General features: G+C 37.2%; 2 protein-coding genes across 2 annotated transcripts; one reads left to right on the top strand and one right to left on the bottom strand.

Annotated features, from left to right (window-relative positions):
- Window positions 1–5,452: 5,452 nt before the first annotated feature.
- On the bottom strand, window positions 5,453–7,983 carry LOC130968090 (chalcone synthase). The gene is made up of 3 exons (XM_057893173.1): window positions 7,496–7,983; window positions 6,887–7,207; window positions 5,453–6,293 (listed from the first exon to the last, which is right to left on the bottom strand). Exons 1-3 carry the CDS (start codon window positions 7,671–7,673, stop codon window positions 5,623–5,625), a joined length of 1,170 nt encoding a protein of 389 aa, XP_057749156.1. The 5' UTR covers window positions 7,674–7,983; the 3' UTR covers window positions 5,453–5,622.
- Window positions 7,984–9,609: 1,626 nt separating this feature from the next.
- LOC130965458 (uncharacterized) lies at window positions 9,610–10,854 on the top strand. The gene has a single exon (XM_057890218.1). The coding sequence runs from the start codon at window positions 9,610–9,612 to the stop codon at window positions 10,852–10,854; it is 1,245 nt and encodes a 414-aa protein (XP_057746201.1).
- Window positions 10,855–17,091: the final 6,237 nt, after the last annotated feature.

Here is a 17,091-nt window from a genome sequence, read left to right on the forward strand (position 1 = left end):
CGGCATTCATTATGCCAATGGTTAGGGCTGATGCATCCGTCAGTATCAAGGTGCTCCTAATGCCACGCCGCACACTTTGGGTTTAGGCCGACGTCAGTAGGGTCTGATTGGCCAAGTAGAAGGCTGTTGCCCCGATCTATGGTGACAGGGATGAGTCGTACAACGAGCTCCCAAGGTGGGTGTTAGGAGTCCAGTTGACGATGCCTGCTACTGTTGCAGTCCTTAGGACGAGTCCTGTTCGTGTCGGTGCACAGCTGGACGAGTCTCAAGCTTATTTTCACAGACTATTCTGGACGTTTCCACCGTGTATCGAGGCATTTCGTCAATGCAAGCCCCTAGTTAGTATTGACGGCACCCATCTCTATGGCAAGTATGGGGAACGTTGCTTGTCGCGATTGCACAGGATGGGAACTCCAACATACTCCCTGTGGCATTCGCATTAGTCGAGGGTGAGAATGCTGAGTCGTGGTCCTTCTTTCTCTCCCACCTGCGTGAGCATGTGACACTGTAGCCGAGTCTGCTGGTTATATCAGACATGCATAACGGCATCAAGGCCGCGCTTGAGGCTCTTGACAGAGGATGGTTACCTCCGTCTGCATACCGGGCATTCTGCATTTGACATGTAGCGGGAAATTTCGCCCTAACCTTCAAGGGCAAAGACGCAAGGAGGCTACTTGTGAATGCGGCGTACGCTAAGACCGAGGTCGACTTCCATTACTGGTTTGATATTCTGAGGTCTGAAGACTCGGCGATGTGTGACTGGGCGAACCGGATTGAGTATTCATTGTAGACACAGCATTGTGATGAGGGACATAGATTTGGACACATGACGATGAATATCTCTAAGTGTGTAAACTCAATCCTCAAGGGTGTCAGAACCTTCCTGTGTGCTCGCTAGTGAAGGAAACATACGGAAGATTGGTCGAATTATTTGTTCGCAAAGGAAGAGAGGCTGAGGCGCAGCAGGGAACCAGACAACAATTTAGTCAGCACTTGGTGAAGTGTATAAAGGCCAACTTGAAGACGGCTAGGTGCTTCACGGTGACTTTGTACGACAGGGATAACTCTGAGTTCACCGTCGCAAAGATAACTCCGACTGGTTCTTTCACACTGGGTAGCTACAGAGTCTCGCTTGCATCTCAGACATGTGACTGCGGATACTTCCAGGCACTTTATTTCCCGTGTCCCCACGCACTGGCACGCTGTGCCTACTCACGGCTTACATCGGAGCCTTACGTCCACCAAGTGTATCGTTTTAGTTCGGTCTTCAGTGTGTATCGGATGGGTTTCACACCTCCCATTCCGAAGGGTTTCTGGCCACCATATGACGGGCCGACTGTCATCCCAGACCCAAATAAGAGGCGTGCGAGAGAGAGTCGTCCGAGGTCCACTCGGATACGGACCAATATGGACGAGGCAGACCCGAACCGGCCAAAGAGATGTGGGCTTTGTCGACAGCCCGGCCACACACGTCGGAGTTGCCCACAGCTCGGAGGAGCAGAGCACACACGGGGACAAGATTAGGTGTATTGCTAGCTTTGGTACTTTTGTTATTTCAATTTCGCGTTTAGATTCTACTATTATCGGTTTTCTTACTTGTAGTTGGTAAGTGATAGAATTTGTTAATGTTAGTGCGATGTACTGTGAATGGGATCTTAATTAATGAATACGTTTTGTTTCCGGAATTTTAAACGAAATGTATGCTGAATGCACACCGGAATAACAAACTCTACGAGTTAAATTAAGACATGACGCAGAAAGTATGCTAGTAACAGAAATTAGTGTTTGGAATGAATTGTGAGTAATTCGAACCAGCCTAGTTCGAATTACTTGGTGAGTCTTTCTTCAGTGTAATTCGAACCCATTAAGTTCGAATTATGCTCCTGCTAGTTCGAACCGCATTGGTTCGAATTATGTTCCATATGTGTTGCTCCATAATTCAAATTAAGTTGGTTCGAATTATATGTTAGGGTAGTTCGAATCAAGTTAGTTCGAATTACATAGAAATGTGCTTTAGCTGATTTGTGATGTTATTTTTGGTTTGGCTTATTCACGTAATTTTTGACCTCCCTTGACTTAAATGTATTTTTTGCCCTATATATAACTCTCTTTGTTGTTACTAACTCCCATGTATCTTCAGGTGTACTCACCGTTCAAATATTTTTCGATAGAAAAAAAAAAATACTAGATGAGCAATATTTTTTTTTGTCAAAATGCTAGATAATTCTTTATTTTTGCCCACTAAAAATATTGGCCCTACTCTAACATTTTTCTTTCGACTGTCAAATCAGATCCACCAGTATTTTTCCACTATATATATATAATTCTAGCAATTACAGATTTACAGGCAATCTAGGTACGTAGTTGATGACAAAAAAGAATATCGTTAGACGGATGAGGAACATGATTTTTTTTAAAAAAATATTAAAAAGTTAATAAAATTTATTATTTTTTATCATTAGTTAGTCACTAATATTTAAAAATATGAACTAAAAATATATTATTAAATTATTAAATTAAAAAATTAAAAATTAAAAATAATAAATTATACTGATCTTTAAATTTTTTTTTATACGTGATAATAAATTTTTTTACGTATAAAAAAAAATTTATATTTCTCATCACAACGTCTGCTAATTTGTTTTAGATAAATATTTTAATAATAATATTTTTATATAAAAATAATATTACGATCTGAATTATTAAATAATTTAAAATATTTAATTGAATCATCTAACGATATATAATATTATCTTTATATAAATATATTATCATTAAAGTAACCAATTGTGTTTTAAAAGAGATTTTATATTAAAAAAGATGTATATAAAAGGATATAGATTTATTACATATACAAATTTTTTTGGCATATAAGTTCATACAATTTGGCCTAAATTCAAGAAAGAAAACTCTAAATTTAGATTGGTGTAAATACACGATTTTTTAAGAATAACGCAAAAACTATTATGACAAATGGTTCTTCTCCATCAATCAAAACCACAACATTTAAAATTCAAATAAGAACCAAAATGTCTTAAAATCGTCGCGAAAAGTGAAGGAAGTTTCAAAATTGAATTCGAAAAGAATCATGTGAGAAAATGAAATAAGAAGATGAAGATGAAGAAGCAGCAAAAGATGAGGAGAAGGAGGAAGAGGAAGAGTTTTAAATTATGCAGAACTTATCAGTACAAATATACTAAAAATTCTTAACAATACACATAAATATCTTAGTTTTACATCGAAATTTATTGCAAATACACAAAATTATTTTCCTTTAATGCTGCATTTTCTTCTTCTTCTTCTTTTTTAATTTCTTTCTTTTTTTACTTGAATGAATGTAAGTTTATCATCTTCCGGCCCAAATAAATTTGCAGCACTATGTGTTTCTTTTTCTTCTTCTTTATTTGATTTTTTTGTTTTTATTCTTATTAAGAGAGTAAAATAAGAAGAAATTTGAGAAAGTAAAATAAGAAGGAAAAGATGAATAAAAAAAGAAGATGGTGATGATGATGAAAAAAAGAAGAAGCAGCAGTACAAGATGAGGAGGAGAAAGAGAAAGAGTTTTGAATTATACAAAATTTATCAGTACAAATACACTGAAAATTCTTAATACTACACATAAATATCTTAGTTTTACATTGAAATTTACTGCAAATAAACAAAAAATATTTTCTTTAATGCTGCGTTTGTTTTCTTCTTCTTTTTTTCCTTATTTCTTACTTTCTTTTTGTTGAATGAATGTAAGGATACAAGTAATTTTAATTTGTAGTATTATATATTTCTTTTTCTTCTTTGTTTGAATTTTTTGTTTTTATTTTTGTTAAGAGAGTAAAACAAGAAGAAATTTGAGAAGGTAAAACAAGAAGGAAAAGATGAATAAAAAAAGAAGAAGAAGAAGAAGTAGCAGAAGATAAAGAGGAGGATGAAGAAGAAGGATTTTAAAATTATGCAGAACTTATCAGTACAAGTACATCGAAAATTCTTAACAATACATATAAATATCTTAGTTTTACATTGAAATTTGCTACAAATGCACAAAAATATTTTTTTCAATGCAAAACTCTTACATTACATTCAATTCAAACCATCAACGATGAATAACAATTTTCACAAACAAAAACCATTATTTGCCTACAAAATCATAAATTACTAATAACGAAAACATTAACTAGAATCGAACCATACACTTCATCCACTTGATTAGATTCAAAATAATAATCCACTTCACTCTGGTTCAATTAACAATTTGAACTTGAATTATTCATTATCTTCAACAATGAGATAACTGTTCAAAACTGATTTCAGAACTTGATTTAAAAAACGTAAAGAACGAAGAAAATCGCAAAAAACGAAAAAAGATAATGCAGAGAATGAACGAAGAGAAACGTAGAGAACGCAGAGATGGAAGAGAACGTAGATAAAAAATGTTGAGAAAATTCAAAAATAGAAACGAAATCCTTTCTAAAAAGATAGTTATATATTTGTGCATTGATTAGAACGGTGATTAAATAGTGGCACGTGAGATGAATTAAGTTAAAAAGACTTGTATAAATTTATTTGTATAACTGATTTATATGTGGAAATATTTAAAAAGAATATTTTGGATTTGATAAAGCTAAGAAAATAAAAAAAATCAAAACTTAATTTATTTAACATTTATTAATTATTATAATAATTAATAAATATGAAATTAGACAAATTTTGAATATTTTTTACTGATGTGTTTTTTACTAATATTTTTTTTTATTATCGAACCTTTCTGTTTTGGGTTTAGTAAATATGACAGAAACGATAATTTTTTGCCCTAAAGACTTTATATTTAGTGGTAAATTAGAAGATTCACATCAAATAGACAGTTATCAATGAAACAAAAGAGTTCTTTAAAACGATCTCTATATTTATTTCTTTTTTCTTCCGTAGTTTCATTCTTTTACTTTCTTTCAGGTTAATAAAATTTATTAATAACCGATAAACACTTTCAAAACACGACCTTTTATCTAACCAAGTAACCAACGAGATTTAAATCCACCACATCACTTGTAAAGAACTAAAGATCGTCTTTTGCAATTTAGGGCTGTTAGTTAGAAACATTTAAATCATGTTGCCCATAAAAGGCAGTAGTATTCACCTAACCTAAATACTGTTTTGGTTTGTTAAAATCACGTAAATATTGCAAATTGCTTTAAACTCCAAGAAATTTATTATTTATTTATAATTCTTTTTATAGAATGGCATCAAGAATCAGCTCTTGATGTATATACTTTACCTAATAATTATGAAGTTAAAATAGAACAACTTAGCCAGATGTTTAATATAATAATTTTTTTTATTATTTTTAATATTCAGAGAAGACAAAGTCTCACTGCAATCAACAGAAATGAATATACCGATCAATGCCATGTAATTAGTAACTTGATATTGAACGTAAACCCAAGAAACATAAAATGATAGATAATATATTAAGCAATGCCATCAACTAAGAGATTATTACAAGGCCATTAATTAGCCATATTACAACTTGATTTGGAACATAAACAAACAAAATTAATGAACCAAAAACACATTAATAATAATAAAGCAAAATATGATAGATAATACCATATTCATCATAATCTGATGAAATTAAATAGGCACACTGCGAAGAACAACAGTTTCAATAGTGAGACCAGGACCAAATCCAAACAAAACACCCCATTCGAGTCCTTCACCAGTGGTTTTAAATCCTTCTTGAGCTGAATTCCTTCTCATCTCATCCAAGATGAACAAAACACACGCACTTGACATGTTACCATATTCACTAAGAACATGTCTAGTGGCTCTCATCTTCTCAGGTTTCAATTGCACCTTAGCTTCAACCTGGTCCAAAATTGCCGGTCCACCCGGATGCGCAATCCAAAATATCGAGTTATAATCATGGATTTCCAAAGGGTTGAAGGCCTCAGCCAATGCCTTGTCAATGTTCTTTGACACAATTCCAGGCACATCCTTAAGAAGATGAAAAGTTAGACCCACTTCGCGAAGGTGGCCGTCGATGGCGCCTTCGCTGTCGGGGGCAATGGTTTGAGCTGTCCAAATGAGTTCAAATATAGGCTTCTCAATTTCCGGGAGTGGATCCGAACCAACGATGAGGGCGGCTGCGCCGTCTCCGAAGAGTGCTTGACCAACAAGGCTGTCTAGGTGTGTGTCACTTGGACCACGGAATGTTACGGCGGTTATTTCAGAACAAACAACTAACACACGTGCACCTTTGTTGTTCTCAGCCAAATCTTTTGCCAAACGAAGCACCGTACCACCTGTAGAGAAATTAAAGATGTAATAGAGTTATAGTTATGTTATAGATATAATCATTTATATTACTTCTTTTTATTAGATAAAGTTTTAAAAAAAATAATATCATAACATGATATCATAATTTTATATTATATTAGTCATCTGTGATGCGCATTTCTGTAGTCAATAATATAAGAAAAAACTTTTAGAAAGTGTTTAGATAAAGTTTTAGAATCTGCAAATTTACTGTTTTTTTTCTTTACATGTTTGAAATTAAAATTAAGCAACCACATCCATGGAACACATTTTTTGTGCATCTTTATGCCAAAACTATCGGTGTCAAAAAGTTATCTATACGGGGTAAATTTAGAAAAAAAAAATCAGTCAATAAAATAAAATTTTAATTTTTAGATGATTTTACATATTTAATTAAATTATTATCTAACAAATTTAATTATCATCAATTTTACATAAAAATAACCACACGTAAATTTTTACCGAATTTTAAACATGTAACATTTGGCAAAATTTATATTTTTTGTAATTTTCTGATGAACAAGACTGCAAAGATGAATGTAAATTAAATGCGGGTTTTGTAATTAAATAAAGTTGTAACCTGCAAAGCAGCCTTGTTGGTACATCATGTAACGCTTGACATAAGGGCGAAGGCCCAACAGTTTGGTGAGTTGGTAATCGGCACCGGGCATGTCAACACCACTGGTGGTACAAAATATCAAGTGTGTGATCTTCGATTTTGGTTGCCCCCACTCTTTTATGGCCTTTGTTGCTGCCTCTTTCCCTAGCTTTGGTACCTCCACCACCACCATGTCTTGCCTTGCATCAATTGATGGTGCCATGTATGCACACATGTTTGGATTCTCTTTTAGTATCTCCTCAGTCAAATACATGTACCTTTTCTTGATCATTGACTTGTCACCTGAACAATTTTAATTTGTTAACACAAAAACCACATCATAACCTATATATTAATTATTCCACGATATATAGGTTGTTTCTCTGAAAATTATTTAATAAAAAAATGTTATATGTAATTATGAATTTAATTTTGATGCATTGACAGTGTAATATTTATCTAATCACATAACATCATATCATCAAAAATAACTGTTATTTTTATTATTGATGGCGTGAATAGTAATCTAAAAAAACGAATGTGATTATAAGATTATACCAACTCATATAATTATATATATACAGTACTTACACATGCGTTGAAATTTTTCTTTGAGTTCAGTCATATGTTCACTTTTTGTGACTCTAAAGTAGTAATCAGGGTAAGTACTCTGATCAACACAATTTGCAGGGGTAGCAGTGCCAATGGCCATAATAGTGGCAGGTCCTTCAGCCCTTTGAGCCTTACGGATCTCACTTACACTCACCATGTTTCCTTTGCCTTCTCTAAAACTTAGTGATGAGTGAGTAAGTGAGTTGTTATAGAAACTTGGTAGCCTTAGGGGGGTTTTATATATATGTAAGATGAAGGTTATATTATTCTAAGTTAGATGGCTAGGAAGGTGAATAAATGCTTCCTAATAATTCAGATGGAAGAGTGGAGGGTAGCTGAAGATCACATGCTTTGACCAATACAGAGAGGTAGCCCTTGTGATTTCCAACCCCATTAAGTTTGGTGACAAGTGTGTCCGCATGACTTTGTACGTTTGTACAACTTTCTACTTATCCACTCTTCTCTTATTATTAACCATTGGCTAATAATAACATGCATGTCTATTTTTTGCATGATTTGCAATTATGCGTGGAATTCTATAAGCTGTGGAAAAATTCCCATACATGTTGCTTATGGGATTATTAGTCCCTATACTACTACTTATATATATATATATTGATATTGATATCTTCTATGCCACTGACAACTAACAAAATTAATTAGTAACTAATTTTGATTGGTCTAGATTAGCTAACTCATTTGTTTATAAATGTCGATGAAATTCGAATTTTACTTTATATATACAATAATGGACTGATTAACGATGAACTCTTAATAAAATTTAAATCTATAATAAATTAATATTTATTTTGTCAAACTAAAAATATCATACAATAAAAATAATAAACTAACTTATTTGTTTATAGATATTGACAGTTTGAAATTTAAATTTTACTTTATGTATACAATAATTCATTGATTAATTATAAATTCTTAATAAAATCTATTAAATCTACAATAAATTAATATTTATTTTTTTAAATTAAAAAAGATCATAAAATAAAAATACTAATATACCTGAAAAATTTTCAACCACAAAATAAATATTTATAGGAGTACACATATATTGTAGTAATTCTCTCGATTTATATACTATTCTTTTATATATTATGTTAATGAATTTAGGTAATTATTTTTGTTTCCTTAATTAGGTACCAATATTTATATAGAGATATATTATATGGGTTAATACATAGACACACACGTCTTATGTGCCGATAAGTATCCTTGTGGCATTACGTTGTTATTATGGCATGCATGCAAGATGAGTGGCTTGGCTTGTTCAACTCTAATTAATTATTTAAATTAAATTTCAACATGAAATCAAATATTTACTTATTATTAATAATTAGTATATTTTTAACACAAACGGAAGTTAATTCATTAACTAAGTGATAATTTAAACTTGGCGGCTATGGAAATATGAGGTGAGTGCTTTGTGCCAAGTGCCAAAGTTGTAGTGCCGTCCTTCTTAAAATTGTCGCTATTAACATTTTCAGATATTTTAATTTTAATTTAATGTAAATTACTAAGCATAAGTTGAATGGTCAGCTATGGCACCGATATATATGTTGATTTTTCTTTATGTGCAAGATGTGTGAAGCATTCAATTCATTTGTTTTTTTATATATACTGATATGACCAGTAAACATCGGTTACACATTATAGCTCGGTTACACTTGAGACTCGATCATAACCGACGATTTCATAATGGCCATGAATGGCCCTAAATCAATAACGTCGGATTCACAATTTATCCTCTTCCTAGACGTTACACCTCAAGGAAAACGGCCGACCTTTTCCGTTAATATAAAGCAGACGAAAGACCAAAAGGAGGTACGTCACTTTTCTAAGTTAAGAATTACTATCCATTTGATACTAACTTGAGTGACGGAGTGCCTTTGCAGGTACCCACCCTCGTCGTTCATCTGCTGCCGACGTATACCTCGGTCCACTCTAGGAGTCCGCCGACCTTACCAGAGGACGAGCTATACCTTGGAGTAACCAGGCAAGAACATTTGGCACCCACCGTGGGGCCGAATAACTTGGAAATACCATTCACAAAGGTCCCAAAACATCCTTAAAATACGCCCATGGCTGACGCTCCTCCCCCTACCCCATCTGAGCTCCTGCGGATGGTGACCGAGCTTCAACAAGCAAATCAACAAATGGCGGAGGAAAATCGAAGAATGCAAGAACAAATTGCGCAATTAGTTAGTGCTCGGCTGGAGCACAACAATGATCATCATAACCGAGAGAAAAATCATGAACGTCGGTCAATGCCAACCCATGTTTCGGAAACACCCCAAGGGGAAGAAGAGGAGGCCCACCAAACAGAAGACGCCCAACCAGAGGCTGAGGAAGAAGAGCGCGACAATTCCGCCGGGCCGTTTACGGCCGATATCATGAATTTCCAACTTCCCAGACAGTTCACCCTGCCAACAACTCTGACCCCATACGATGGATTAGGAGATCCAAAACAACATATTAAAAAATTCCGATCTATTATGATTGTTAACGGTGCATCTGACCCTATTTTATGCCGTTGTTTTCCATCCTTTTTAGATGGTCCTGCACTTGACTGGTTTTGCTCTTTGCCTGCAGATTCAATATCGCGTTTTCAGGAATTGGCGAAGCAGTTCGAAGATCACTTTGCAGCATCCGCCATATACCTGCACGACTCTGACTACCTGACGACCATCAAACAGGGCCCACAAGAGAGCCTGAAGGACTATATTACTCGTTTCACAAAGGTCGCCATGAGGATCCTCGACCTTCATCCTGAAGTCTATCTCCATGCAATTAAGAGCGGCCTTCGTCCGGGCAAATTTCAGGAGACAATAGCTGTGAGCAACCCGAAAACTTTGGCCGAATTTCGTGAAAAGGCCAAGGGACAGATAGATGTTGAAGAGCTTCGGCAAGCCCGCAAAACTGAAAAGTCAGCCGCTGTCAAGGACGACGATAAATCCCGGGATAATAAGAAAACCTTCAAGCCCGTCCCCCGATATGAGTCATACACGGTCTTTAACGCAAAGAGGGATGACATTATCAAAGAAATACTTAACTCCAAATTAATCAAACCCCCTCGTAAAGCCGGCACCTACCCAGAGTCCAAAACTGTTGATAAATCCAAATTCTGTACTTTTCATCAAAAGCACGGTCACACAACTGATGAATGTGTGATCGCCAAAGACCTCCTGGAACGTCTCGCAAGACAAGGTCACCTCGATAAGTTTATCGCAGGACGCATGCAGAAGACTGTAACCTCGGCCTCCGACCCCTCAACAGCAAGCCCCTCATCAAAAGAAAAGGACAAGGCACCCACCCAACCAAGATGAATCATCAATTGTATTTCAGGGGGATATGCAGGAGGCGGACATACAAGCTCGGCTCGAAAAAGAACCTATAGAGCCATGTTGGCAGTTACAGATGCCCCTAAAATTCCTCAGCCAATCCGCGATTTCCCAGAAATGATTTTCCGTTCAACCGACTTTAATCACACAGATGTGAATTATGACGATCCAGTGGTAATTTCTGTTCAGTTAGGAGACCTAATAGTCCGCAAAGTACTCCTCGACCCCGGAAGTAGCGCATACGTGTTATTCTTTACCACATTTGAGAAAATGAAGCTGAGTAACAACATTTTGCAACCATACCATGGAGATTTGGTCGGATTTTCCGGAGAGCGCGTCCCCGTTCTCGGTTCTGTGTGGTTACAAACCACACTCGGTGAGCAACCATTATTTAAGACACAAGACATTCAGTATCTTGTTGTCGACTGTTTTAGTCCTTATAATCTTATACTAGGTAGACCATTTTTAAATCGATTTGCGGCAATTGTATCTATAGTTCATCTTTGCGTGAAGTTTCCTGTGTAGGATAATTTAGTAGTAACCATCCACGGAGACCTCCATGAAGCTCGGCAATGCTACAACACAAGTCTGAAACCTATCAAAAGGAGCAACATAGCACAGGTCAACTCCATACAGCCTGACCAGCCGAGGTTGGCAGAAATAGATCCAAGAGCCGATTTTGAAGATCGACCTATGCCAAACGAGGACTTAACAAAGGTTCTCCTAACGGATGATCCCATGAAATTCACCTTTGTTGGAACGTCAACAAATGGCGAGGAAAGAGAAGCACTCGTAACATTTCTGCGTGAAAACGCCGATTTATTTGCTTGGACCCCTGCAGATATGCCCGGAATACATCCCTCCGTTATCACACATAAGTTAGCAATCAATTCAGGGGATCGCTCAGTCTCACATAGGAAAAGAAACCTCGGGACAGAGAAGCGCCTTGCATGCCTTGCCGAGGTTAAAAAGCTCATTGCCGCCAATTTTATCTGTGAAATCAGGTTCACAACTTGGCTCGCTAATGTGGTCATGGTAAAAAAGAATAACGGTAAGTGGCGCATGTGCGTCGATTTCACTGATTTAAACAAAGCATGCCCTAAAGATGCTTATCCTTTACCTTGCATTGACAATTTGGTAGACAACTCCTGTGGTTTTGGTTCCTTAAGTTTTATGGACGCATATTCTGGTTATAACCAAATTCTTATGCATCCATCCGATCAAGAGAAAACCGCTTTTATAACTGAATATGGAAATCATTGCTATAATGTTATGCCTTTTGGTTTAAAGAATGCAGGAGCGACGTATCAGCGTTTAATGAATAAGGTCTTCCAGAACCAAATTGGTCGGAACATAGAAGTGTACGTCGACGATATGGTCGCCAAGACAATGGTTGGAAAGTCTCACATCAACGACCTAACGGAGATCTTCGCGCAAATCCGACGATATAATATGAGGCTAAACCCTGAAAAATGTGCTTTCGGTGTTCGCGGAGGCAAATTCCTCGGATTCATACTTACCAGCCGAGGAATAGAAGCAAACCCCGATAAATGTCGGGCGATAATTGATATGAAAAGTCCTACAACACTGAAGGAGGTCCAACGGCTAACAGGCCGACTCGCAGCTTTATCAAGATTCCTACCCTGTTTGGCAACAAAATCCCATCATTTTTTCCAATGCTTAAAGAGGAACACAAAACATTTTGAATGGACTGAGAGCTGTGAAGCTGCATTCCAAAGTTTAAAACAATTTCTTTCCAAACCGCCTGTTTTACAAAAACCAAAACCCAATGAGCCATTATCTATATACTTGTCTATTACTGATGTGGCAATTAGTTCTGTCCTTTTAACAGATACAGAGAAAAGTCACCAGCCGATTTATTTTGTAAGTAAGTCCCTCCAAGGTGCCAAGCTTCGTTACCCAAGGTTGGAAAAACTGGCATTAGCCTTAGTCTTCTCCTCAAGACGACTCAGACCATACTTTCAGGGGCACACCATCGTCGTCAGAATCGAACAACCTCTTCGGCAGATTCTTTCAAAACCAGAATTAGCAGGCCGACTTATCAAATGGGCCATTGAGCTTTCAGAATTTGATATTCAATATCAATCGAGAGGATCCGTCAGATCTCAATACTTAGCTGATTTTGTAGCCGAACTTACCCAACCATTGCAGGAAGAAGAAAACTCGGACTGGCACTTGTTTGTTGATGGAGCTTCAAACCCCCAAGGTTCAGGAGCAGGGATATTGTTAGAAAGTCCTGAAGGTATAATCTTCGAACACTCTCTCTGGTTCTCCTTCAAAGCAAGCAATAACCAGGCCGAGTACGAGGCCCTCATCGCTGGGCTCAGGTTAGCAATTGATTTACAAATCGCCAGCTTAAAAGTTTATTGTGACTCCCTATTAGTGGTTCAACAAGTGAATAAGGTTTTTCAGACTAAAGATCAAATTTTATCAAAATACTTGGACATTATTCAAAACTTGAAAAACAGTTTCTCAAAGATAGAAATTCACCACATTCCTAGGGAACAGAACAATAGGGCTGACATCCTATCAAAGTTAGCTACTACACAAGCACACACAGCGACACTACTCCAATCAACTTTAGATAAGCCGAGCATACACGCTCTGAGCATTTTAAACACTTTATGTAAGGATAATTGGCAGATACCTTATATGCAGTACTTAAAATACGGTTCTGTTCCGGATGAAGTTTCAGATAAGAAAGGATTCCGGCAACAAGCCTCTTTTTTCACATTAATCAATAACGTTCTATATAGGCGGGAATTTTCCCGACCACTTCTGAAATGCTTAGACAGGAAAGAAGCTGATATTGTGTTGACCGAGGCTCATGAAGGAATATGTGGCATACACTCGGGAGCAAGAAGCCTGGCACAGAAAATACTCCGAGCTGGTTTTTACTGGCCGACCATATGGGAGGATAGCAGGAAAAAAGTCAAAACTTGTGACAAATGTCAAAAGCATGGACCGTCCATCAACATTCCGGCCGAACAACTTCATCAGTCAGTAATAAGTTGGCCATTCAATCAATGGGGGATTGACATCCTCGGCCCCTTCCCCACTGCACCCAGGCAAATGAAGTATTTGGTGGTAGCTATTGATTATTTCAGCAAATGGATCGAAGCACAACCCTTAGCAAGAATAACATCCTCCCAGATGATATCTTTTGTTTGGAAATATATCATATGCCGATATGGAATTCTGAAACATATTATCACTGACAATGGTCGGCAGTTTACCGACCATAACTTTAAACTCTTCTTGCAGAACCTAAAGATAAACCAACACTTCTCATCAGTGGAACACCCGCAATCTAATGGCTTGGCTGAGGCTGCCAACAAAGTTTTCTTACACGCCTTGAGAAAGAAGCTCGACAAAGCTAAGGGACTCTGGGCCGAGCTGGTTCCAGAAATATTATGGTCATACAACACTACGGTACAAACGTCGACTAAAGAAACACCATTCCGTTTGGTATATGGGTCTGAAGCAATGATACCTTTGGAAATTTCACAACAGTCATTGAGGACACAGGTAGAAAATCATGATCAAGCTCGACAAGCCGAGTTAGATTTAGTAGAAGAAATTCGAAGTACAACAGCTCTCCGACACCGAGCTTTACAGCAACAACTTGGCCGGCGATATGCAAAAAAGGTGCTACCAAGATCCTTCGACATTGGCGATCTGGTGTTAAGAAAAACTGAAGACGCTCGCCGACCATCTACCCATGGGAAGTTTGCCGCGACATGGGACGGCCCTTATCGCATACTAGAAATCCTCGGAAGATGAGCTTACAGGCTAGAGCAACTTGACGGCACTAAGATCCCAAATTCATGGAATGTCAGTTCTTTAAAGCAATACTTCAGTTAAAACAAAGCAGAGTGCTGGTACTCTTTTTCCTCACTTGAGATTTTTCCCAAAGGGGTTTTGCTCAAGGAGGTTTTAACGAGGCCAGCCTACCCGAGTTAAGATTGTAAGGTACTGCTTTGACCAAAGTTTAAATGCATCTATAAACACTTTTAGCAAGTTCTGTTTAACCGAATTTATATTATGATTAAATATCACGGGGAGTTTGTTATCAAATTACTCCTTTTACAGACCAACACATCATCAAAATACAATCCCAGCCCCCCTAACGGGTATCAGACAAAGTAATTAGGATCATCCAAAACCTAATTACACAGATCGCCAACACAAAATAAACAGTCATGAACATTGGTTCTCCAAAACAAAAGAAAAACCGCTAAAATACTACACAGATCCGCTACTTAACTAAGTTATCACCACCTTCTTCAATCACTTCTTCGTCATCTACAAGATGGACATCTCGAACTACTTTACTCGGATCCATGTCCACAAAATCGGCATCAGGCACTAGAAACTTTGCCTGTGTCACAACACGATCAAACCCTTCAGCAAAAGCATCAAGAATGTCACCTTCTCTACTTGCTTCGAATTCCTTCATCTGTGCGGTAAGCTCAATAACTCGCTTGTTCATGTCTTCAACATCACTATTCTTCTTTTTTAACAGTTCAGCATCATTCTCACGACTCTCTTTTTCAACCTTTAATTCCTTTTCCAAATTAGCAAAACTTTTCTGCAATTCTGTTAAGGCTAATTCCTTAGCCGATAGTTGCTCCTTTAGGGCGCCGACCTGTTCAGCCTCAGTAACCATTTTCTTATGCCTTTTTTCCTAGCTACGGCCAATACAAGCCAATCGAAAGCCCAACACCTGAGATTTAAATATTCAACTATTAAAAAGCTTACAACATAAATATTTAACCAGAATAAGTAGTTAGAATAAGTCTACCTGAAGAAACTGATCAACCCCGACATCCCCGACCTCTTCCACCCGAGCTATATCAGAAACACTTTGCACAACTTCGTCTGCAATGACGTTGAATGGAAAACCTCGGTCCCAAAGAGATGACCCATCTCCATTGTTGTCGAAAACATGAAGCTTCTCCTGTTTTGCAATAAAACTAGACAAGTCATCAAGTTGAATAACACATTCCTTGCCCTGATCTCCTGCAGTTGCAGTCACCTCTGTCTTCCTTTTCTTAAAAACAATCCCTTTCTTTCTTGGGAGGGGCTGGTCAACTTCTCCCCCAACATCCATTTTTTCCGCATTCGAGGAGGAACCTTCAAAATTCTTGGACTTAAATCGAGCCCTAAGAGTCGAAGCGGTAACTCCAGGAAACTTTTCACCTGCCACAGAAATAGCAATAACGTTGTCAGAATAATAAACATTTAATTTAATGAAAACCAAAACAAAACCATACCCTGATGACCTCACCAAGGTAATCTACTACAGCCGACTTATTATCCTCCCAAGGAAGCAACTCCGACACAGATATCAATCCCCCCTTGGATACCATTTCAATCAGAAAGGATATAATACACTCGTTTCGTTCAGATATTGTTTCGGGACCCAAAATGTGTTGAGGTTGACAACACCAGTACAAGGGAAATTTTTCTCCAAGATTTTCGTCCATATAAAAAGGAAAATCCTCATCCACCGACTTAACTTTCAGAAACATTTCTTTAAAATTTTTGAAGGAAGATTTGTACAATTTGAAAATAGAAAAGCCAGGTGTGCTGTTCAAGTTTACCCACAGTCCCTTCCATACCCCTTTTGCCTGAAATAATGAAAAGAAAAGTTCCAAATCTGGTTCAATCTCCAGGAATTCCATCAAAATCTGAAAACACCTTATGAAGGCCCAACCATTAGGATGAATTTGTGAGGGAGCACAGTTCAATTGTTTCAGAATATCACATTCGAGCTGGCTAAAGGGGAGTCGAACCCTCAATTCCTCTAACACGCAACTATACATAAAAAAGCTTTCAAAATCCTTTCTCCTATGAAAAACCCGATCTGAGCGGTTGCATGGAAGTAATTCCAAACGAAAACCAGATTTCACTAGGCTAGCTGCATTAACCTCACTAACACTATCCCTATCCAGAAACAAAGAAGCCCTTATTTTCACATCATCATCAACCCAGTCATACGACTCGCCATTATCAAGCTTAGGCAACGATTTTCCTTTCTTTTCACTCATGGTTTCTGATGAACTCAGAAAAAGGGAAGAAGGGATTAAAACGAAAAGCAGGGATATTGCTACTAACCTTTGGTGCTCATGGTGTTTAAAAGCTTCTGAAACTAAAAACTTCCAAAGTAATAACAAGAGCCAAAATGCTAAACCGTTC

Source organism: Arachis stenosperma, chromosome 3 (assembly GCF_014773155.1).
Source record: "Arachis stenosperma cultivar V10309 chromosome 3, arast.V10309.gnm1.PFL2, whole genome shotgun sequence".
NCBI classification, from domain to species: Eukaryota; Viridiplantae; Streptophyta; class Magnoliopsida; order Fabales; family Fabaceae; genus Arachis; species Arachis stenosperma.

Coding starts and splice junctions, on each gene's coding strand:
- LOC130965458 (XM_057890218.1), top strand. CDS start 9,610: ATGGCTGACGCTCCTCCCCCTACCCCATCTGAGCTCCTGCGGATGGTG.
- LOC130968090 (XM_057893173.1), bottom strand. CDS start 7,673: ATGGTGAGTGTAAGTGAGATCCGTAAGGCTCAAAGGGCTGAAGGACCT. Junction 7,208..7,495: donor AGAAAAATTTCAACGCATGT/GTAAGTACTGTA, acceptor AAAATTGTTCAG/GTGACAAGTCAATGATCAAG. Junction 6,294..6,886: donor CCAACAAGGCTGCTTTGCAG/GTTACAACTTTA, acceptor ATTTCTCTACAG/GTGGTACGGTGCTTCGTTTG.